The sequence below is a fragment of the Myxine glutinosa genome, chromosome 4 (genome assembly GCF_964187855.1).
Source record: "Myxine glutinosa chromosome 4, kmMyxGlut1.1, whole genome shotgun sequence".
NCBI classification, from domain to species: domain Eukaryota; kingdom Metazoa; phylum Chordata; class Myxini; order Myxiniformes; family Myxinidae; genus Myxine; species Myxine glutinosa.
Window position 1 is genome coordinate 17,093,070 of NC_136264.1, and position 25,652 is coordinate 17,118,721.

At 44.7% G+C, this 25,652-nt stretch overlaps 1 protein-coding gene across 7 annotated transcripts in view; it reads left to right on the top strand.

Annotated features, from left to right (window-relative positions):
- Positions 1-25,652, top strand: part of IARS1 (isoleucyl-tRNA synthetase 1) — a 212,201-nt gene that overhangs the window by 24,213 nt on the left and 162,336 nt on the right. For all 7 annotated transcript variants that reach the window (XM_068111971.2, XM_078775506.1, XM_078775509.1 and 4 more), the window contains 5 exons: positions 6,741-6,858; positions 9,106-9,253; positions 9,911-9,998; positions 12,101-12,161; positions 19,206-19,301. In XM_068111971.2, the coding sequence (XP_067968072.2) occupies positions 6,741-6,858; positions 9,106-9,253; positions 9,911-9,998; positions 12,101-12,161; positions 19,206-19,301 (511 nt within the window). The remainder of the gene's footprint in view (positions 1-6,740; positions 6,859-9,105; positions 9,254-9,910; positions 9,999-12,100; positions 12,162-19,205; positions 19,302-25,652) is intronic.

Sequence of the window (25,652 nt, forward strand, 5' to 3'; positions counted from 1 at the left end):
AATATACATGAAAAGTGCAGTTTTTTCGTCATAACGCCGTCAAATGACGTCACATTGTCAAACTAGTTATATGTTTGGAAAGCACTCAACAAGGGCTTCAATTTGAGGTACTACTCGATATGGTAACTGAAACTTGAAAATTTTACCTTTTGGTCAAAATTGAATGACCTTCAAAATGACCTTGAAGGTCAAGGCCGATCGACACCAAAAACTAATCAGCTGAGCGCCATACCACACCCTATATACCCACCAAGTTTGGAGATCATAAGATCAAAGTTACTCAAAAAATAAGGGTTTCGTTGACCTCCATGATTGACCCAATTGAATGACCTTCAAAATGACCTTGAAGGTCAAGGCCGATCGACACCAAAAACTAATCAGCTGAGCGCCATACCACACCCTATATACCCACCAAGTTTGGAGATCATAAGATCAAAGTTACTCAAAAAATAAGGGTTTCGTTGACCTCCATGATTGACCGCAAAGTGACCTTGACCTTTGACCTTGACCTTCAAAATTTTGTGTGCTGAAGGGTATCTCTATAGGACTCTGATATGCGAAGTTACAGGAGTTTCCAATAATAACTGTGGTAAATATGGTAACTGAAACTTGAAAATTTTACCTTTTGGTCAAAATTGAATGACCTTCAAAATGACCTTGAAGGTCAAGGCCAATCGACACCAAAAACTAATCAGCTGAGCGCCATACCACACCCTATATACCCACCAAGTTTGGAGATCATAAGATCAAAGTTACTCAAAAAATAAGGGTTTCGTTGACCTCCATGATTGACCCAATTGAATGACCTTCAAAATGACCTTGAAGGTCAAGGCCGATCGCCACCAAAAACTAATCAGCTGAGCGCCGGACCATATACTAGATTCCCATGAAGTTTGGAGACGATCCGATCAAAGTTACTCAAAAAATAAGGGTTTCGTTGACCTCCATGATTGACCGCAAAGTGACCTTGACCTTTGACCTTGACCTTCAAAATTTTGTGTGCTGAAGGGTATCTCTATAGGACTCTGATATGCGAAGTTACAGGAGTTTCCAATAATAACTGTGGTCTACAGAGTGATCTAAACATGAAAAAAAAATGATTAACCACAAACAAAAAAACAAACAAACAAACAAACATACAAGCTGACTGATACATCTAGCAAAAACTTCGTTTTGGCAAGATAATGAAATAATTAACAAGATTATTGCATTTCGCATCGAGGTACGAGCAAATGATGTGTCCTAACGGCCGGTTTCATCCCCCACCCCTCACCCCCCCCCCCCCCTTTTATGATTTATGACTTGTAGTACCAACTTCCACCAAGTGGCACTGTGTGATAAACATTTGCATTGAGAGACCAATGGGTTCTTCTCACTGATTTGGATCTGTAATCAAATCGACCCTTGACGCGCAGACGCAGACGCAGAACCCACGCAGACGCAGAACCCACGCAGACGCAGAACCCACGCAGACGCAGAACCCACGCAGACGCAGAACCCACGCAGACGCAGAACCCACGCAGACGCAGAGCCCACGCAGACGCAGAGCCCACGCAGACGCAGAGCCCACGCAGACGCAGAGCCCACGCAGACGCAGAGCCCACGCAGACGCAGAGCCCACGCAGACGCAGAGCCCACGCAGACGCAGAGCCCACGCAGACGCAGAGCCCACGCAGACGCAGAGCCCACGCAGACGCAGAGCCCACGCAGACGCAGAGCCCACGCAGACGCAGAGCCCACGCAGACGCAGAGCCCACGCAGACGCAGAGCCCACGCAGACGCAGAGCCCACGCAGACGCAGAGCCCACGCAGACGCAGAGCCCACGCAGACGCAGAGCCCACGCAGACGCAGAGCCCACGCAGACGCAGAGCCCACGCAGACGCAGAGCCCACGCAGACGCAGAGCCCACGCAGACGCAGAGCCCACGCAGACGCAGAGCCCACGCAGACGCAGAGCCCACGCAGACGCAGAGCCCACGCAGACGCAGAGCCCACGCAGACGCAGAGCCCACGCAGACGCAGAGCCCACGCAGACGCAGAGCCCACGCAGACGCAGAGCCCACGCAGACGCAGAGCCCACGCAGACGCAGAGCCCACGCAGACGCAGAGCCCACGCAGACGCAGAGCCCACGCAGACGCAGAGCCCACGCAGACGCAGAGCCCACGCAGACGCAGAGCCCACGCAGACGCAGAGCCCACGCAGACGCAGAGCCCACGCAGACGCAGAGCCCACGCAGACGCAGAGCCCACGCAGACGCAGAGCCCACGCAGACGCAGAGCCCACGCAGACGCAGAGCCCACGCAGACGCAGAGCCCACGCAGACGCAGAGCCCACGCAGACGCAGAGCCCACGCAGACGCAGAGCCCACGCAGACGCAGAGCCCACGCAGACGCAGAGCCCACGCAGACGCAGAGCCCACGCAGACGCAGAGCCCACGCAGACGCAGAGCCCACGCAGACGCAGAGCCCACGCAGACGCAGAGCCCACGCAGACGCAGAGCCCACGCAGACGCAGAGCCCACGCAGACGCAGAGCCCACGCAGACGCAGAGCCCACGCAGACGCAGAGCCCACGCAGACGCAGAGCCCACGCAGACGCAGAGCCCACGCAGACGCAGAGCCCACGCAGACGCAGAACCCACGCAGACGCAGAACCCACGCAGAATTTGTCCACACAGACACACACACAGAACAAATCCAAATTTGACGACCCACCCATTTGTATGTCAGTCGACCACTGACCTATCATTCGTGTGGAACAATAGTCCGAAATTCCCACCTGGTCATGATGTGACTCTTGTCACTTGGTTTGCCAAAAAAATTGCAAAGCAATTGTTCCAAACTTTGTAAATTTAAAATTTTGTGCCCAACATAAAAGATCCAATTTCGGCATTTGATCAATTAATTATCAATTTGCTTACAAGCAAAAGAAAAATGAATAATTCTTGCTCCGACAACTTTTCAGACCCAAGAATCATCGACAGTTATTCATGTTTGTCCAGTAATCTAATTTGTTGAGGCCAATCGTCATTTGGGATTTGTCGCAATGAAGGCCTAATCATTGTCTGAGGTATCGGTCAGCACTGGTACCCTTGATCTTGGTTTACCCTATGAACTTGTCTTCCTTTTGGTATACGGACATCCTTTTTTCCAATTTCCCATCCGTCCACACTTGAAACACCGGTTTCTGTCATTGCCTGGTCTGTGCACCTGTGCACTTGTATTTCTGGGCTGCATCTCTACATCCCTGAGTTGCCACTGCAATCTCTCGTTATCTCCTGAAACACGAAAAAATTCTCTGTACCGTCCTTTTTGGGGAGACAACTGGAAATCAGATGGGACAACTGTCACTTTCATTCCTAATTTCGAGGGCAGTTGTGCATTTGTCTCCTCCACTGTATCCTGTATCCTTTTTATTTTAAGTTCTAGATCCGTTATCCGTTCTTGCTGTTCCCGTTGTCTGGATTCACCATCCCAAAGATGGAATGCAAGCCAGTCTACCGTTAGATTCTGTCTCTTCCTGGCTTTCAATCTTTGTTCCAATCTTTCCAATCGACTTCGCTCAAATGTACCATCTCTTGGAAACTCCTCATCATGTCCCTTTGTCCACAAATACCAATTCTCGACCTGCCTTATAGCTTCGGCACCATAACGGTCGTACATATGATGTGTACAAGTACCTTTTTGTGGAATCTCTGGTTGTCCTTGTGTGTTCTTGCAGGCTCCATTTCCCATTCTGCCTTTTATCAAAGTAGCGTTGGATGTGTTGTAGTTTGTTCCTCTAAAGCTTCACTCGTACCTCCAGGAAGGATCTCTCCACCTGTTCAAACGGTGATTTCCAGAGAATCTCCCTCACCTGTGGCTTTTGCACAATCCAATCTCACAGATCAGTATTTGCAGATGAGCCGGAGGGTCAGTATGAAATGGGTGAATCCTCAGGTGTCCGCTCTGTTGACGGGGAAATCACACAATGGTAACCGCACATATATATCTGTATATAAACTCACCACCTTGCTCAATTTTCCAAGGTTGTCTTCACATTGATAATATCTCACAAAGATATCAAAGCTTCTTTCTTGAGACCGCATTTTCATCAATCAAACAATCAATATATTCAATTCAATTTATTCAGTTCAATTTATTCAGTTAAATTTATTCAATTAAATTCAATCAATTAGATTCAATCAATCAACAATTCAATCAATTATTCAATTTCAATTAATTCATCAATATTCATCAATAAATCAAATTAATCATTTTGGATGACTCCTTGCATAAGCCCTTTCCCCAATGATGTCAGGACAGGTCCATCCATTGACTGAGATCGAATCTCATCGGTCGTCACCTCTGGTTCGTACCTCATGTCAATTGATGAATCACCGTCCTGTCCTAGGGTCATATCTGACATATTTCCCCATTTTGCCTGGTCTCCACAAATTTTCTTTGCAACCACTAAAGGCAACTCATCCTTCATTCGTGAGACAGCCAAAATGGATGGCAGATATTAAAGTTCATTGGGAAAAATATCTCATCATTTTTTTTTTTTTTAATAGTACCCAAATCTCTTGGCAATATAAATTTCGTAAAACTCCTGAAATAAGACTGTAAAATTCCTTCAATCATGCTAAATTTTGAAACTCCATCGCTTGTAACACCCACTTTATCCCATAGGGCTTGAAAGTTCTTTCCCAAGTTCATGCAATCATTCTGCATTTGAACCCTATGATATCATTCATAATAATCATCATGATTTTATAGTCATGGTCCTATCATAATCATCTATTTAAAACGAACATTTCCTTTATCACCACAGCTATGTGGTATAATCAACAATAGAATAAAACTGTACATAGCAACAGGCTACCTCATGGCCACTTAGTATACCTATTGACAATAAGTCATAACAATATCGAATAATCATTGAACAATTCAAAAATCGCTTCCACTGCTCCAGCCGCAGCATTCGTCATTTTGTCTGCTCATCCGCATGACCGAAACGAAATAAAGGGAGCTCAACCATTACACAGCGCTTTTAATGGCGCATGCCATAGGACCTCAACGCAATTTCGACTCGGCCAGAAAACGAGCAAATTTTGCAGGATGTTAACTGGAATTAGTCGTGAAAATATATCCAAAATACACAAAAATACACACCCACAAAAATAAACAACAAACCCCAAACAAACCCAAGGTCGACCCTCTTACACAGTAAATTACATCATTTCAGCATCGTATTGATTGCTGAAATATTCCAGGGTTTATACACACCTTAAAAGAGGTATGCGTGGTGTTGCCCCCTCCCACGTTTATTCCAGGGTTTATACACACCTTAAAAGAGGTATGCGTGGTGTTGCCCCCTCCCACTTTTAATTCCTCATTAAATTACTCATTAAATTACTTATTAAATTACTTATTAAATTACTCATTAAATTACTCATTAAATTACTTATTAAATTACTCATTAAATTACTTATTAAATTACTCATTAAATTACTCATTAAATTACTCATTAAATAACTCATCAAATTACTTATTAAATTACTCATTAAATTACTTATTAAATTACTCATTAAATTACTCATTAAATTACTCATTAACTTAACTTACATAGTTTCAGCATTGTATTGATTGCTGAAATATTCCAGGGTTTATACACACCTTAAAAGAGGTATGCGTGGTGTTGCCCCCTCCCACGTTTATTCCAGGGTTTATACACACCTTAAAAGAGGTATGCGTGGTGTTGCCCCCTCCCACACACACAAACATGGACACACACAAACATGGACACACACACAAACGTGGACACACACACAAACATGGACACACACACAAACATGGACACACACACAAACATGGACACACACACAAACATGGACACACACACAAACATGGACACACACACAAACATGGACACACACACAAACATGGACACACACACAAACATGGACACACACACAAACATGGACACACACACAAACATGGACACACACACAAACATGGACACACACACAAACATGGACACACACACAAACATGGACACACACACAAACATGGACACACACACAAACATGGACACACACACAAACATGGACACACACACAAACATGGACACACACACAAACATGGACACACACACACAAACATGGACACACACACACAAACATGGACACACACACAAACATGGACACACACACAAACATGGACACACACACAAACATGGACACACACACAAACATGGACACACACACAAACATGGACACACACACAAACATGGACACACACACAAACATGGACACACACACAAACATGGACACACACACAAACATGGACACACACACAAACATGGACACACACACAAACATGGACACACACACAAACATAGACACACATACACATACACACAAACAAATCGACATTGTTGAAAACATAACCTGCATCAACCTTTAGTGGCAGAGGTAATCAGTCACTCATAAAATTATTTATTAAACGTTAGTTATTTGTATATTTTGTACAGGTTTCACTTGCAGATATCTTTATTATCATCACTTGCTTTAAAGTGGGAAATAAATGATTATGGGTACTGGCTAATAACTCTAAGACAAATTCTCCAAATTATTAATTTACCTGCAGAATTCTCCTTTTATCGACAAGTCCAGGTTCACTTTATAGCCTCGTTGGATGATTTGGTCCATTTTATACCTGCAAATAAACTAACCTGCTTATTTTGTTTTGGCAATGCAGGTGGGTGTTCAAGCAGTTGTTTGATAAAGGTTTCATTTACCGGAGCGTCAAGGTCATGCCCTTTTCCATAGCCTGCCACACACCTCTCTCGAACTTCGAGGCGAACCAGAACTACAAGGTTTGTACCCTTTGGTGGTTTGGGTACTTGTATAATTTGTCTACCTTCACAGAAGAAATTTTTTCCCTCTTTCTTTCAGATGGCATTCCAAACAGGGCAAGGTGTTCAGATTGTTTCTCAGATTGTTAGAAACTTTTATGTGTGGTGAATCAAGACAAAAAATATTGCTTAGCAAACAGGAAGACGTGCGACATATCTATACAGTTTTAAAAAATTGTTTAAAATTGAGCCTGATGGAAGGAAAACGAGACAAAAAGGCAATGTACGAGTAGTGGCAGTGGGGCAACAGTTGGACACATCGAACAAGAGAATGAACAAACAGGAAATGAGAGAGAGAGATAGGTGGGAAGGAAATCCAGTAACCTGCAAGTAAGAAGGTTGATTTAGGTAGGGTTAATGGGGGTAGAAATATTTCTGGTAGGGATGAGGGATGATCTGAGAAGATCATCCACCGGTTGCTCTGTCGCCTTGGAGTGACGAGAGTGCATTTGAACCATCTCTGGAAGGCAGTTCTACAAACAGGACAAGAGAGGAATAAGAGTGGTGCAAGGAAAGCCTGGATTCTTGGGGTTGAACCAGGAAGAAGTTGTTGGAACAATGTCTTGGGTGAGCTGGGGAGGGCCATACGTCTGCAAGAACAGATGGGAGGAGGCGAAAACAATAGATGCCATCAAACCTGTCTGTGGTGAGAGCAGCTGACCTTGTGTTTTGGTGTCGTAATGAGAGATTCCAATAATGTTGAAAGGTTTGGATGCCACAGAATCTTGGAGAGATGGGTGCGATTTATTCACTATCAGGGTAGAAAAGATCATGGTTTTGGATTGGGGATGATCTGAGATGGTGGTGAAACAGCTAGCTGTGTCGAAGCCCTGGAGGGACGAATGAGATTGAAGAACATGTGGAAGTTGGTTCCCCAGGTGGGAAAAAGAGGAACTAATGAGTGGCGGTGAGCAGTGATTCAAGATTCTGGGAGTTTCAACAGATGGGCGTTGCTTGTGGACCACATGTATCCTGCAGAAACCTTTGGGAGACAAAGCCCAGGAAGAGCAGAGGGTGCAAGAACAGAAAAGAGGTGGCAGAAGACAGACCACCGACCTGGCTGTGACGTGAAAGTGATAAACTAAGAGATGATGCTGGTGCCCAGTCCAGATAAATTGACTCCATTTTATTGTGGTACATTCCAATATTATTGAAGGCCTTTGTTTCCATGGTGTCAACCTGAGCAAGGTGAGAGGGAGGAGCACCAGCCCAGAGGGAAGAGCAATACTCCAAGTTGTGGATGAATCATTGTAGGTGGAAAGGACTCCAGGTGTGCCAAGGAAAGACCTTGTATGGCAGATGATGCCCGGTCTGCCACTGTCTTTGGAGGCCACCTTTGAAATGTCGTTTGCGTAAGAAAGCTTTTCTAGGAATGGGGGTTTAAAACACCACACAGCTTAAGTGTTACGTGAATATGCTGATGTGACGGACTTCTGCTAATTCGCAAATTTATTTTCTGTCCTTACCTTAAATATTGTTCTGTAAAAAAGCTGAATAGTTAAAGGGGTTTTTGGTCATCTATGTTGTTCATGTTTTTTTGCTCGTGATAGCAACCCTTTGTTGGTTTTGTATAAAGTCGTATTAAATATACTGAATACATCTTCATCGACAATTATCTGTAAATTTATGTAAACTTCTATTCACGGTTGTGCATCTTTTTGTCCCTCGCCCCTCCGCCAAGGTCAGAGACGGCACATTAAAATGAGCTCTATTCGACCGACTAATCATCCGTCCGTGCACGTGATCTTTCAAAAACCGTTGAACATTTCGCTTTCATGTTGCAGATATCTATTTTCTGTTCCTCATGACATTATCTCAACCTGGTCAGATCAGTGGTGATTGGCTGAATTCTGTGCACCTCCCCTCCCTAATAAATGTTTTGTAGTATTGTTAGAAAGGAAATGTGACCAATTTTGCAATTTAGGTACAAAGAGCGGTAGCAGTGAATGAGCTGATTTTTTTTTTTTTTTTTTCGTTCTGTTTGACTTTGCATGATAAACATGGCAACCTATTTAAAGTTATTGGTTTGGAGGTGGTTGAGCAAGCAATGGATTAAAGTGGTGAAGATTGCTCGAATACAATATTGGAACGAATAGGAATTTGTCGAGGAAGGTCGGTCAGAAAGGACACTGTAGGAGTGTGTGTGGATGTAAAATGTTAATGGCAATTGTGACCTTCTTTCTTTCTGCCCTCATCCAACTCCAAAAGGATGTGGATGATCCAGCCGTCATAGTTTCTTTCCCTCTCACCGATGAACCAACTGTGGCTCTCATTGCTTGGACCACCACGCCATGGACACTTCCAAGCAACCTTAGTATCTGCGTGAACCCCGCCCACACCTACATCCGCGTCAAAGGTCATAATTCAGTATTGTTGCCTCCGCCACCGAATGTGGATGGAGATTGTTTTCACCTCGGTCTTTATTTTTCTGTCTGTGAGCAGTTAATTTCAAAATTTTTGGTTGATTTGGACAAAACTTGGTGGACAACCTGTCCGAATTGATTCGATTGTGTGACAAGAACGAATTGATTCGATTTTTGTTAACATCCGAATCAGCATCTGGATACGATAATTTTTCAAGTGATTCTTCACCATTGAGTCACAGAGCCAAAAACTATATACAGTATACCATGATGTTTCAAAAAGTTGTGGACGACATTTGACAAAACTCGGTGGATGAGTTGGGTAGATGACAATAACAAGCTGATATAGATTTTGGTTCAGGTCCGCATGCAGACTCGGCCTATCGGTGGGATACAAACCATAAACTGTTCAGTCTTGGCGGGATGCTCTCCACCGAGTGGCGTTCTAGTTTTTCGACTGCACTGCTTTTATTATAAACTCATTAATTGCATATTAAAGGGAGTTTGAATAGCTTTGTAATTCTTTGTCTTTTTTAAACCTCGAGCTAATCGCTGATGCAAGTAAATTGTGGTGTGTTAGCTTGTAGTTGGGTCAAAGTCCAGATCATTCAGATTAAAACTTAATTTCAGTACGTTATTCTCATTTCCAGATAACGCAACTTCCAAGACGTACATCATGATGGAAGCTCGTCTGCAGGCCTTGTTTAAGACCCCTGAGGAGTACACCATCACCGACAGGTATTTTGTACTCCTCAATGCTTTCGCTTTAGGACCCAGTTTTTTTTTTACACTGCCAAGCATTTGCCTGGAGTTTTAAAAATTCATTTCAGATACCAAATGTAGGCTCATGCAAAAGTGAGGAGACAGACAGTGAAAAGGCTGAAAAAATAATATGCTGAAAGTGAGGCCACAGTTGGACACAACGAACCGCCTTTAGAGGCCATTTTTCCCTGCAGAGCAGGGGTTGGCCTTTTTCGGGCACCATGGTCCCCTTTTTGAAGCAATGTTTTATGGCCGGATGCTCTTCCTGCCGCCAACCCTGTTAGTCGCCTCTTGCGACACACAGGGAATTACCAGTGAGCTGGTACTCAATTTGCCTACCTCGGAGGGATGACAGGCTGAGTCAACCCCCCCTGGCGTTAATTCAACGATCGACCGGGATTCGAACCCAGGATCCTAGGATCCCAAGCCGGCACCCTAACCGCTAAGCCAACACCAGGCTACAGTTGGACACAACATGCAAGGGTATAATGGAACCTGCAAGTAAGAGGGTTGTGTTAGGTTAGGTTAGGTTAGGTTAGGCATGGTTAATGCGGTCAGTTAGTTATCCTACAATGTCGTTAATTTGCCCCTAAAAACTGCGACGTTGTCAAATGATGAACAATTTTTTTCCCCTCATTTAAATGAATGTAAATACCATTAAATGTGTTCCAAGTCGAAAGTTTTTATTTTAATTTTTGCATTAAAAATACATCTAATAAGTCTAAAAAAGCAAATTTTTGTACATTTACATTCAAAAACACCCGAGTCATAAAACCAGAAAACATCTGAAAATGCAAAGCCCGTCCTCGTCCGTTTGCATCCATGTGTCTTTTTCTTCTGCATGCTCAAAATAACGAGAACGGTTTTTAAAAAAATACAAAATGAAAATTGATGATTTTATGCAGCCTTGACCTTTGAGCTTCCGATTAAAAACTAAATCGGCTTCTAGCTTTTCATTGAGGGACCAATTCAGTGACCCAATGTGCAAATTCTTAAAATTTCATGTCAATTGGATGAAAATTGATGATTTGTGTGATGCTGACTTTTGACCCTTTGACAAAATTATTAATTTGTAATATCATAACAAAGCTTTAGTGAAAATTTGATGACAATAGCTCAAATGGTAAAAAGTTGGCAAAGCGGAAAAGGCAGCACATGACATATGCACATCATTTTGCTTCTTGATTCGATCAAAGATGGCCGACTGGCGGCCAATTTACTTGTAGAAACCCCGATGTTGAACACGTCCTCAACCATTTATCTGACATGCAATTACAGATGTTGTTCAAACTTGGCACACAGATAATGAATGATGGCTTACATACGCATGTGTTTCTTTTTTGGGATAAGATCCAAGATTGCCGACTGGTGGCCATTTTGTTATGTAAACATGTCCCCAACCATTTATTGAACATCCATGTTCCGATTTTCTTCAAACCTGGCATAAGCACAACACAGCACATGACGGCATACACGTGCACCTCCCTTTATTTTGCGATCTGATCAAACAAATATGTCTAGCTGGTAGACTGGTGGCCAATTTAGTTGTAAAAAACCCCGATATTGAACACTGCCTCAACCATTTCTCAGACATGCATTTACCAATCTTGTTCAGACTTGGCACAGAGACAATGCATGAGAGTATTCATATGCAGAATATTTTGTTTTGTAATCCCACCAAAGATGGCCGACTGACGGCCTTTAACTCCAAACCACAAAACGTAGTATGTAAAAAAGTGATCCCCCATTGGTTAGCAATGTTATAGTAAAACGCCATTGTTAGACGGGATGTTGTAGGAGAACTTGCTGTATATAAGATCATGGGTAGGGATGGGATGGGATAGCATGATAAAGCTATGTTCACCTTCATATGACTTCATGGTATTCTGTTTTGCAAGGGAATTGTACTGTGCTTTCATATCAATTGGATGTGATTATTATTATTCTCCTTCATAAAAGTTTCCCACATACCACACGCCTATATGTGTGAGCGTTCTGTTGCCACGACTTTGGATATTAATAGCGTAAATGTGTTGCTGGGTGATGAAATGATCATTTATTCTTTTATTACAAACCAGATTCAAAGGAGCAGACCTGAAAGGAAAGACCTACATACCTTTGTTTGAATACTTCATTCAGGTAAATCGCACCTATTTACCAGAAGCTTTATTTATCACATCGTGTGGTGCTGACCGGGCCTCCGTGGCGTGGTGCTGACGGGGCCCCCGCAGCCGTGAGGCCCAACCCCCCCCCCCCCCCCCCCCCCCAGAATTTCCATGTTTTAAACGTTCCCAGTGTTTACCCTGGATTAGAATAGGTACACCGTATCCCTGCGTGCCGTAAGAGACGACTAAGAGGGTTGGCGTCAGGAAGGGCATCCGGCCATAAAAACATTACCTCAAAAAGAGAACCATGACAATTACAACTACATATGGGCAGGGTACAGCCCGAAGTGGAGATTGGTTTCTGAGGTTTGGGACAAGGAATGTAGGGACAATGACAGGGCGATCAGGAGAAGTGGTGGAAGTATTGGTCAAAGAAGAGTGGACATATGTTGTGTGCAAGAGACGAGATGGAAGGTAAGTGGTGTGAGAATTGTGAAGGGTAGGCAGGGACAGAAATACAAGTTTGTGTGGCAAGGGTGCCTGGAGGGCATGAATGGTATTGGTGTCCTGTTTTCTGAGGAGTTTGTAGACAGTGTGGTGAGTGTGACGAGAGTGAGTGATAGGTTGATGATGGTGAAAATGGTGATTGGAAAGCTCTTGGTGAACGTCATCTCGGGATATGCTACGCAGGTTGGTCGGAGCGATGAAGAGAAGGACAAGTTCTGGTGTGCGATGGAGAAGCTGATGGAAAACGTGAAAGATGAGGAAGTTGTTGTGGTAGGAGGAGACCTAAATGGACATGTGGGAAGGAGTATGGATGGTTTTGAGGGAGTTCATGGGGGTTACGGATATGGTGTGAGAAATGGAGAAGGTGAAAGGATTTTGGAGTTTGCTGATGGAGCTGATTTGTTGATTTGTACGACTCAGTTCCAGAAAGAGGATAATAAGCTTGTTACATACACGTCAGGTGGGTCGACGACAACCGTTGACTACCTGATGGTGCGTAGGCGAGATAGGGGGCACCTCCAGGACACAATGGTGATCCCGGGGGAGGAGGCTGTTTCACAGCACCACTTGGTTGTCTGCGACACAAGGGTGAAAGGTGCGAGGAGAGCTCGGCGGGTGAAGTACCAGCCGAGAATGAAGGTGTGGAGGTTGAAAGAGGTGACAGTAAGGGAGGCATTAAAAGAGAGGCTGGGTAGCGTCGAGGATGATGTGGTTGAGCTTGAAAGTGGTTGGATGTCAATGAAAGCTAGTCTGTTGGGAGCCGTTGGTGAGGTATGTGGATGGACAAAAGGTCACCGAGGCACTCGGAAACATGGTGGTGGGATGATGAAGTTTTAAAGAGGATTGACGAGAAGAGGAAGAAGTCCAAGGAGTGGCAGAAGGCGAAGGGTACGGGAGCGGAAACAGCAGAGCATGAAAGTTATAAGGCAGCCAAAAAGGCTGCAAAGAAAGAGGTAGCAAAGGCGCAGGAGGCATGTCGGAAAATGTTCGGAGAACGCTTGGATTAGGAAGAGGGTCAGAGAGCAGTATTCAGGATTGCAAAGCAGATAGCGAAAGAGAGGTGCGATGTGATGGGGGTGAGTTGCTTGAAGGATGAAGTGGGACAAATCGTTGTGGATCCAGATGGAATTAAAGGAAGATGGAAAAGATGTATGGAAATGCTGTTGAATACAGAGAATGAATGGGATGGCAACATAGAGAGTAACCCAGTTTTAGGACCGGCAGAGAAGATAACTGAGAAGGAAGTTGAGGACGCGATAAAAGCAATGAAGAGTAGAAAAGCGGGAAGGCCGACGGGAGTTGAGGGAGATATGTTGAAGGCAGCAGGAAGTTGGGGTGTGAAGAGAATGACAGAGATCTGTAATCTGGTGGTGAAAGAAGGCCGCATTCCAGTGGATTGGGAACTGAGTACCCTCGTCCCTCTATACAAGGGGAAAGGTGACCCTCTGGAGTGTGGCTCGTACCGAGCGATAAAGTTAATGGAGCATGGAATGAAGGTATTGGAAAGGGTGTTGGAGAGGAGGATAAGGAAGAAAGTGAAGATCGACGAAATGCAGTTTGGATTTTTGCCAGGAAGAGGAACGACAGACGCGCTTTTTATTGTGAGGCAGTTGCAGGAGAAGTACATGGAGAAGAGGAAGAAGTTGTTTCTTGGGTTTGTTGATCTGGAGAAAGCATTCGATAGGGTTCCACGCAAAGTATTGACATGGGCATTGAGGAAGTTAGGAGTGGAGGAATGGTTGATCAGAGTAGTGATGGCAATGTACAAAAGAGCACGCACAGCTGTAAGGACGAAGGACGGGAACAGTGGTGAGTTTGAGGTGAAGGTGGGAGTGCATCAGGGGTCGGTACTAAGTCCACTACTATTTGTAGCTGTGATGGAGGTGCTGGCTCAGAACGTAAAGGAGGGTTTACCGTGGGAGTTGTTGTATGCAGATGATCTGGTGTTGATTGCGGAAAGTATGGATGGACTGAAGAAAAGATGAACAAGTGGAAGGAATGCATGGAGACAAAAGGTCTGAACGTGAATATCGGAAAGACTAAGGTGATGGCAAGTGGTAAAGCATGTGGTGAGGTGGAAAGAACTGGGAAGTGGCCCTGTGCTGTGTGCAGGAAGGGTATCGGAGTGAACTCCATTCAATGTACAATGTGCGCTGAGTGGGTTCATCAAAAATGTAGTGGTCTGAGAGGGTCATTAACCAGTGTGGCAGCTACATTCAAATGTAAGGTGTGCACAGAGGGAGCTGCACATGGAGGAAATGTTGAGTTGGATCCTGGAGACGGCGTGAAGCTGGAAAGTGTGAAAACATTTTGCTACCTCGGAGACATGCTGAATGGAGAAGGTGGATCAGACTCGGCAACGGTTGCTAGAGTGAGATGTGCATGGAAGAAGTTTCGGGAACTGAGTGGCGTGCTGATGAGGAGGGGAGTGTCGTTGAAGTTGAAGGGAAAGGTGTATGCTGCATGTGTGAGAAGTGTTATGATTTATGGGAGCGAGACATGGGTAATGAACGTAGAGCAGCAACGAAGGTTGGAAAGGGTGGAAATGCGAATGGTTCGATGGATGTGCAGAGTATCGTTGAGAGAGAGGAAGACAAATGATGAATTGTGAAAGATGATGGGAATAGAGCCTGTGATTGATGCTGTGAAGAGGAACAGGTTGAGATGGTTTGGTCATGTGTTGAGGAAGGAGGAAAGTGACTGGTTGAGAAGAGTGATGGAAATGAATGTAGAAGGAAGTAGAGGACGGGGAAGACCGAGAAAGACTTGGCTAAAGATGGTGGAAGAATAAATGCGGGCAAGGGGGTTAACAAGGAGAGATGCAGAAAATAGGGCAAGATGGAGAAGATTGTCATGGGGACCGCAAGGGTAACCCCCGCTCTGGCAGGGAAAATGGCCTTAAAATGCATGTTGTTGTTGTTGTTGTTGTACCAGAAGCTTAGGATGGGGTGCATCTTGCATTATGCTGTCTTTTGGATAAAGACAAAGCTCGTCCTCTCTGCATTTAGGTTATCAAAGTTAAAGATCTCTTGGTATCACCGAGTCGGTCATTGTGTGCTGGTACCTGATCGAAATTCCCTGCCTTAAGATTAAATTGCACATTTAAGATTATTATAAAAGTCTTCGTTGGTGTGGCGTGGCATAAATGTCTGACTCCTTGACCTGTCCGCCGATGAGAGAGACCCTTGAGCCCACCGTCCAGCTTTCTTTAAAGTATCGGCGACGCCATCGTGTGGAAACGTTTTCCTTTTCCCAAATCTATTGGGGCCGATTGGAAAGACTGGGTCTCGGCTAGCAGCCCGTTGGGAGGCTTGTTCCAGTATCTCGGGAGGAAATTAAGGCAAGACCATACACGTTTCTCCACATGGTCCTCACGCCGTTGGGATGTGTTTAAGCCAATCCTTCGTTTCTCCACATCATCGTCGCACTGTCTGCTGATACCGGAGCCAATCTCTCATTTCTTGTCGTGGTCCTCACACCGTCAGCATGTGAGGACCACCGTCGTTTCTCTGTGAGGCACCCAGTCAACTAGCGGATGGTCCGAGCTTGTGAGCCGAGGGGCCTATTTGCGCGAGTGTGCTGAGGGTCGAACCGAGTGGCTTTTGAACTGTGATTTTTGTGAAATAATCGACTGATTTTTATTTTTTATTTTTTCGTGGAAAGCATTTACCTGTTGTAAATTGAATGGTGTTGCCTTCACGGTTAGGGTGGCTGGCTTGAGATTCTAGGGTCCTGAGTTCCAAATTCAAGTCGGCCATTGAATTAACACCATGTGGCGTTGACTCAGCCTGTCATCCTTTCGAGGTCGGCAAAATGAGTACCAGTGCATTGGGAATTAAACATCTGTTGTGGAGTAGCTCCCCCCTAGATTATTGCTTGCAGATAGATTGCATGAATGTACTCTCCATCGCTAAAGCCGCCAGAAATGGCTATTGTATGAATTAAAAAGAACAAGTCAGGAGACGACTATGGTTCACGAGCGAGCGGTATTCAATGACAAAGGACGGACAATAACCGAAACAGGCCCGGACAGACCAGGCCCGAAAATGTCAAAACGAAGGTTACTGACCTTGAAATGAGATAGAAAATAATGTATATCAGTTATGAGGTTAGTTAGCTACACAATACCGAAAATTCGGTGAAAAATGAAATGGGGAAAAAAAAAAAAAATAACTCGAACGGGCACTCGGTAGAGCGCATACCTTCGCCGCAGCTACTGTTCTGTACTTGGCATGGGAGTGTAGGGAACAGAACAACAAAAATACGATTTTGACCTTTTCGTGACCTTGACCTTGACCTTTGACCCGATTGCTCCCAAAATCTAATCAAATGTGTCCCGTATAATAACCAATCATCCCACCAAATTTCATGCAATTCGGTTGAATACTTTTTGAGTTATGCGAATAACATACACACACACACACACAGACATACAAATAAATACACAGCGATCAAAACATAACCTTCCGCTTTTGCGAAGGTAAAAAAAGAGAAAAAAAAAAAGAGAAAAAAAAAATCGAGCTCCGTGGGGCTAGACACATGACATTCGCCTAACCAAATATCGAAGCCCATGTCAGATTCCACCAAACCCCTCGGAGAAGATGTAGCTTGAACTCGATTACCCCCGAAAAAGACATCTTTTTCGGGCATGGCTCCACCCACAATGGGCGCAATAAGCCCACTCTCGGCATGACACAACTAGATCATGACATCAACCTCCCACCCAAGTTTCATCAAGACCGGATGATATAATCGGGTAGATATGCTGCGGACAGACACACAGACACACAGACACACAGACAGACGCACACACATGACGAATATCGTGGTCACTTGATAACTCGTGAACCAAAAAGCCAAATAGGCACGATTTTAATGTACTGTATTAAGGAGAGCAGGATAAATGGGACAAAAGGAAAGGTAGGTATGGAGGGGGAGGCATGGAAGAGGGAGTGAGTGGTGGATGTTGGGATGGGTGCTTCGATGATGTGGGAGAGGAGTCAAGGTGGGTGGGAGGGGTGTGGGGAGGGCAGGGTGCTGATTAAGGGTGGTGTTGAGAGCCGAGTGACAGAGTGGGGGGGGGGGGGGAGCAGTATTGAGGGTGTGGGAAGGATATTTCAAAAAACTGTTTAACCGAGAAGGGAGCAATGGTGAAAAGGAGCTACCGAGTTGTGTGTAGGGGAAAGTGGAGTTTGTGTAGATCACAGAGGAGGTTTGGACAGCTTTGAAGACGGGAAGAGCACCAGGCATTGATGAGGTGTGTACAGATATCATAATTGCAACAGGAGAAGTCAGAGTCAGTTGGACGAAGAGGTTGTTGATGTAAGTATGAGAGAGGGTTCAATTCCGGAGATTGGAGGACATAATCGTGCTGATGGAAGGTGAAGGGCCATGTTTAAGATCTGCGGAAGTGCCGAGACATTATGCTCCAATGTCATGCCATGAAGGTGCTGTCGAGGACTCGAGACAGAAGGATAAGGAAGAGTGTGGAGATGGAGATCGTAGAAGAGCAGCATGGGTTTAGAAAAAGGGCAGGGGAACAACAGATTAGTGCTGAGACTGCTGGTGGAAAAGAGGTTGGAGGTGCAAGGTGAAATGGCATTGGAATTTTTGGATCTGGAGAAAGCCTGGGACATTGTCACGAGAGAGGTGGTGATGGTGACACTGAGATGGATGGAAATGCCGGAAGCAGAAGTTAGGTTGGTGGAACGAAGGTAAGAGTTTTGGTTGGTCCTGGGATGTCTCAGGAGTTTATTGTGAACATCGGTTTGAAGCAGGAAGTGCTGACAGATTACTCATGTTTATCATGGTGATAGAGCTGGTAAGCAGGAAGATAAACATGAGGGGTATTCTGGGGAGGATATTGTATGCGGACGATCTGGTTGTTGTGGAGAGTTGGCAGGAGATGCAGAAAGTACTTGGGGAGTGGAAGAAGGCATTTGAGAAACATAGCCTGGAAATGAGCATGCAGAAAACAGAGGTGATGTGGGTCAGGAGGATTGTGGGAGTTAAGACGGTGGCTAGAAGAATGATGGATCAACTGAGGGAGGAGATTGGCGTGCAGATGTGCTTGACGGGGAGATTGGTGAAATACCAGCTGAGGTGGGCTGGACCCTTGGTGCAGATGTAGGAAGAGAGAATGACAAAGAGAGTGGATAGGTTGAGAGAGATAGGGAAAAGAGGTAGACCACAGTTGAGATGGCAGGATTTTGTGAGGAGAGATACCAGTAAGGTGGAGGTGGTTGGAGAGTGGAGAGAGTTGGCTGAGGACATAGGGAAGTGGAGGAGGATCTTGCTCATTGGCAGAGCAGGAGCTTTGTGCCATCGAACCTCAGCTCTTACAAAGGGAAGAGGAGTAGGAGAAGAACTTATGTTGGCATGTTAGTTTTATGGAAATGTGGGATGTGAGTGTACCGAAAAGACATGGTCGATGGGTTTAATCCTCTCGATTAATCGGTTTGTCTGGTTTATGATGTTAAACATTATACATGCACGAAAGCAAGAACTTTTGCAAGACCCCATTTCGTTTGCAGTTATGGTGACTCCCTGTTGTGATTTCTCCTCTGTTCAGTTACAGCAGAATGGAGCTTTCCGTGTGCTTTGTGACGAGTACGTGACTGAGGAGAGCGGTACTGGCGTCGTGCACCAAGCGCCGTACTTTGGAGCCGTGAGTACACCTACACTCGTATCCAATTGTAAAATTATTCACACTCATCTGGAGTTCATTTTTATACGACAAATGGGAAGAATTGCTGGTTTGTATTGTACTAGATTGATAAACCTGATGACGCACCTTTCCACAGATACAGTAATTGATTCCCACGGTGGTCTGTAAAAGTATTCACCCTCTACTAATAATGCCACATTTAGATGAACTCGTACACCCACTCCTATGGGAGTGGCAGGAAGTGTCATGTTATTATCCTTTTTGTGGTATATAGATTGCAGTAGATCTAAACTCGTCCGTTATTTTGTGGCGGGCGCGATAAGGACAGATAGAATGTCTCAAGGACGTCGGGATTCCTCCATATTGTTTTTCATTTTCATATTAAACAGCAGTAGTGACTGTATAAAAAGGTAATCACAAGTGTTTGTGGTTTATAATATTTTTATGATATAATAACCCCCGAAGGTGGCCGGAGGCATTATGTTTTTGGGTTGTCCGTACGGGCTAAACCTCGTTTTTCTTCGGAACCACATGTCCGATTGAGACGTAACTTTCAGGGTAGGAGTGACACCCATGCAGAATGTTTTTATGATAATTGTGACGTCATAGGTCATGTGGTATGGCTGCCATCTTGGATTGAACGCAAATAATTAAAAAATATTTATCGGAAACAGCTGAATTGTAAATTGTTTTAACTTGGCACATTGTCAAGTACTCCCAATGGGGAACAAAAGGATGATATTGATGACATCATAGGTGAAGTGGTATACCAGCCAAAAATGTTTTAATGAAATTCGTTTTCCTAAAAATCTGAAATTGCATGCAAATGATCTTTGACCCATTTGTATTGAAATATTAAATTTATGACATCATAGGTCACGTGGTTTGGCAGCCATATTGGATTTAACCTAAAACCTTTAAAAAAAATGCTCTCCCAAACTACCAAATCGATTGAGTCAATATTTTACATGTCATGGACTAGGCATGGCGATTAAAAGATGATCACGAAAACATAATTTGTCACATGGTGTGGCATTTTATCTTGTATTGGATTGAAGGAAAATATTAAATAATTATATCTCTGAAACCGCTTACCCGAATCAATGCAAAATTTTACAAATATCATCTAACACCATTGTTGCATGTAATTTGAAAATGATGATGTTGTAGGTCATGTCGTTTGGCCGCCATATGCGCTTGAAAGCCGATATTTTTCAAAAAATCCCTTCTCTGAAACTGCGTCACTGATCAATGTGAAACCTGTCAAGGCTGGTGAAAGTGTGATACTTGAAAACAACTGAAGGGATTTAAATCAAACTTGTTTATTTTTAGGACAGTGATCGAGAACATCTTCCTGTTGTGGGACTATTCGGAGGCATATTGGCGACACCGTGACTGCTCTAGTTTACTTCTGGTATATTCTTGCCCCTGCAGTCTTCAAGTTTCACCACATATGTTCAATGGGTGTATGGGTTCAGGTCAGGACTTTGACTGGGCCACTCAAGAACATTTATTTTAGTCTTATTCAGCCACTCCATTGTGGCTTTAGCCTTGTGCTTTGGATAATTTTCCTGATGAAATGTGAATCTCTACCCCAGGTTCAGATTCATGGATGACTCAAGCAGGTTTTCATTAATGATTCTCATGTACTTTGCACCATCCATTGTCACTTATTTCTTGACAAGCTTGCCAGTCCCGTGTGATGAAAATCAGCCCATAACATGATGTGCCATCACCACGCTTGGTAGTCGGAATGGTGTTGACTGGTTGATGTGCATTGTTAGGCTTCTGCCAGATGTAACGCTTTGAATTTATACCAAAAGATGTAATTTTTGTCTTGTCTGACCACAAAACTCTATTCTGCATGTCTGCAGTATCATCAAGATGTTTTTTCGCAAACGACATACGAGCTTTTGGATGCACCTTTTTCAGGAACTGCTTCTTTCTTGACACCTTTCCAGAGAGGCCAGCTTTATAAAGGAACGGGATATTGTTGATTGATGAACACTGACCCCCATCTCAGACAAAGAGCCTTTCAGATCTTTCAAAGTCATTGTTGGATTTGCAGTGACATCCCGAGCCAGTTTCCTGGTTGCCCAGCTGCTGAGTTGGATGGGCGACCTGATCTGGGCCGAGTCTGGGTGGTCGTATGATGCGTCTTCCACTTCTTAATGATGGATTTCACCGACTCAAAGGGATAATGAGTGACTTTGAAATCGTCTTATAATCCTCTCCTGAACGGTGCTTCTCCACCACGTTATGTCTGACTTATTTGGAAAGCCCCTTGGTCTTCATTGGTTGGCCCCTTGGCCTTGTTGGTTGACCAAGTGAGTTTCACCTTGAAACTCCTCAGATAAGTGGGGGGAGCTTAATTTTTAAGTTCAACCACTGATTACATACAGGTGAAAACAATGACACCTATTTTGTCACTTTTCAAAAAATTTTTTTGCTTCTGAAGTGATTTAGGGTTAATTCGCCAGTGTTTGAATGCTTATTATTTTTCTTTCCATGGGCTCAGGCTCGTAATAGTGCTGACACACACACACACACACACCACACACGCCAAACACTTAACATAGCCACTGAGCTTGGGGGAAATACCGTCACTTCCCGGTATACTCTAGGCACCAGTGACGTCATATCAATGGCATCATACTCAAACAACAACAACAACAACAACATGCATTCTAAGGCCATTTTCCCTGCTAGAGCGGGGGTTAGCCTTGCGGTCCCCATGACAATCTTCTCCATTTTGCCCTATTTTCTGCATCTCTCCTTGTTAACCCCCTTGCCCGCATTTCTTCTTCCACCATCTTTAGCCAAGTCTTTCTCGGTCTTCTCCGTCCTCTACTTCCTTCGACATTCATTTCCATCACTCTTCTCAACCAGTCACTTTCATCCTTCCTCAACACATGACCAAACCATCTCAACCTGTTCCTCTTCACAGCATCAATCACGGGCTCTATTTCCATCATCTTTCGCAATTCATCATTTGTCTTCCTCTCTCTCAACGATACTCCGCACATCCACCGAACCCTTCGCATTTCCACCCTTTCCAGCCTTCGTTGCTGCTCGACGATCATTACCCATGTCTCACTCCCATAAATCATAACACTTCTCACACATGCAGCATACACCTTTCCCTTCAGCTTCAACGACACTCCCCTCCTCATCAGCACGCCACTCAGTTCCCGAAACTTCTTCCATGCACATCTCACTCTTGCAACCGTTGCCGAGTCTGATCCACCTTCTCCATTCAGCATGTCTCCGAGGTAGCAAAATGTTTTCACACCTTCCAGCTTCACGCCGTCTCCAAGATCCAACTCAACATTTCCTCCATCTGCAGCTCCCTCTGTGCACACCTTACATTTGAATGTAGCTGCCACTGGTTAATGACCCTCTCAGACCACTACATTTTTGATGAACCCACTCAGCGCACATTGTACATTGAATGGAGTTCACTCCGACACCCTTCCTGCACACAGCACAGGGCCACTTCCCAGTTCTTTCCACCTCACCACATGCTTTACCACTTGCCATCACCTTCGTCTTTCCTATATTCACCTTCAGACCTTTTGTCTCCATACATTCCTTCCACTTGTTCATCTTTTCCTTCAGTCCATCCATACTTTCCGCAATCAACACCAGATCATCTGCATACAACAACTCCCACGGTAAACCCTCCTTTACGTTCTGAGCCAGCACCTCCATCACAGCTACAAATAGTAGTGGACTTAGTACTGACCCCTGATGCACTCCGACCTTCACCTCAAACTCACCACTGTTCCCGTCCTTCGTCCTTACAGCTGTGCGCGCTCTTTTGTACATTGCCATCACTACTCTGATCAACCATTCCTCCACTCCTAACTTCCTCAATGCCCATGTCAATACTTCGCGTGGGACCCTATCGAATGCTTTCTCCAGATCAACAAACCCAAGGAACAACTTCTTCCTCTTCTCCATGTACTTCTCCTGCAACTGCCTCAAAATAAAGAGAGCGTCTGTCAGTCCTCTTCCTGACATAAATCAAAACTGCATTTCGTCGATCTTCACCTTGTTCCTTATCCTCCTCTCCAACACCCTTTCCAATACCTTCATTCCATGCTCAAATAACTTTATCGCTCGATACGAGCCACACAGTCCAGAGGGTCACCTTTCCCCTTGTATGGAGGGACGAGGGTACTCAGTTCCCAAACCACTGGAATGCGGCCTTCCTTCACCACCAGATTACAGATCTCTGTCATTCTCTTCACACCCCAACTTCCTGCTGCCTTCGACATATCTCCCACAACTTCCATTGGCCCTCCCGCTTTTCCACTCTTCATTGCTTTTATCGCATCCTCAACTTCCTTCTCAGTTATCTTCTCTGCCGGTCCTAAAACTGGGTTACTCTCTATGTTGCCATCCCATTCATTCTCTGTATTCAACAGCATTTCCATATATCTTTTCCATCTTCCTTTAATTCCATCTGGGTCCACAACGATTTGGCCCACTTCATCCTTCAAGCAACTCACCCCCATCACATCACACCTCTCTTTCGCTATCTGCTTTGCAATCCTGAATACCGCTCTCTGACCCTCTTCCGAATCCAAGCTTTCTCCGAACATTTTCCTACATGCCTCCTGCGCCTTTGCTACCTCTTTCTTTGCAGCCTTCCTGGCTGCGTTATAAATTTCATGCTCTGTTTTTTCTGCTCCCGTGCCCTTCGCCTTCTGCCACTCCTTGAACTTCTTCCTCTTCTCGTCAATCCTCTTTCCAACTTCCTCATCCCACCACCATGTTTCCGAGCGCCTCGGTGGTCCTTTTGTCCATCCACATACCTCACCAACGGCTCCCAACAGACTATCTTTCATTGACATCCAACCACGTTCAAGCTCAACCACATCATCCTCTACCCTACTCAGCCTGTCTTTTAATGCCTCCCTTACTGTCACCTCTTTCAACCTCCACACCTTCATTCTCGGTTGGTACTTCACCCGCCGAGCTCTCCTCGCACCTTTCACCCTTATGTCGCAGACAACCAAGTGGTGCTGTGAAACAGCCTCCTCCCCCGGGATCATCTTTGCGTCCTGGAGGTGCCTCCTATGTCGCCTACGCACCATCAGGTCGTCAACGGTTGTCGTCGACCCACCTGACGTGTATGTAACAAGCTTATTATCCTCTTTCTGGAACTGAGTATTACAAATCAACAAATCAGCTCCATCAGCAAACTCCAAAATCCTTTCACCTTCTCCATTTCTCACACAATATAATCACACCTCACAATATATAATTATACTCAATATAATCTAGGTTATAATCTATTATAATATAATCTATAACTCGTACTCAATATAATCACACAATATAATCTCACACAATATAATCTCACACAATATAATCACAATATAATCACACAATACACAATAATCTCCGTAACCCCCATGAACTCCCTCAAAACCGTCCATACTCCTTCCCACATGTCCATTTAGGTCTCCTACCACAACAACTTCCTCATCTTTCACGTTTTCCATCAGCTTCTCTATCGCACACCAGAACTTGTCCTTCTCTTCATCGCTCCGACCAACCTGTGGAGCATATCCCGAGATGACGTTCACCAAGAGCTTTCCAATCATCATTTTCACCATCATCAACCTATCACTCACTCTAGTCACACTCACCACACTGTCTACAAACTCCTCAGAAAACAGGACACCAACACCATTCACGCCCTCCGGGCACCCTTGCCCCACAAACTTGTATTTCTGTCCCTGCCTACCCTTCACCATTCTCACACCACTTACCTTCCATCTCGTCTCTTGCACACAACATATGTCCACTCTTCTTCTGATCAATATTTCCACAACTTCTGATCTACCTGTCATTGTCCCTACATTCCATGTCCCAAACCTCAGAAACCGATCTCCACTTCGGGCTGTACCCTGCCCATATGTAGTTGTAATTGTCATGGTTCTCTTTTTGAGGCAATGTTTTTATGGCCGGATGCCCTTCCTGACGCCAACCCTCTTAGTCGCCTCTTACGACACGCAAGGATACGGTGTACCTATTCTAACCAGGGTACACACCGGGAACTCATACTCAAGGTAACTCATACTCAATACCGGGCAACTCATACTCATACACATACTCATGCTCATACTCATACTCATACTCATACTCGTCATACTCAAGGGGGCAGTTTCTCAGGATGAATTTCCTCTTCCCCATGGATGCCACCCAATGGGGATTGTTCGTGCTCTATCCTTTTCAAGCAAGGGAGCAGCACTTTCGGGAATTGAGTGGCGTGCTGATGAGGAGGTGGTGAGCGTCGTTGAAGCTGAAGGGAAAGGTGTATGCTGCATGTGTGAGAAG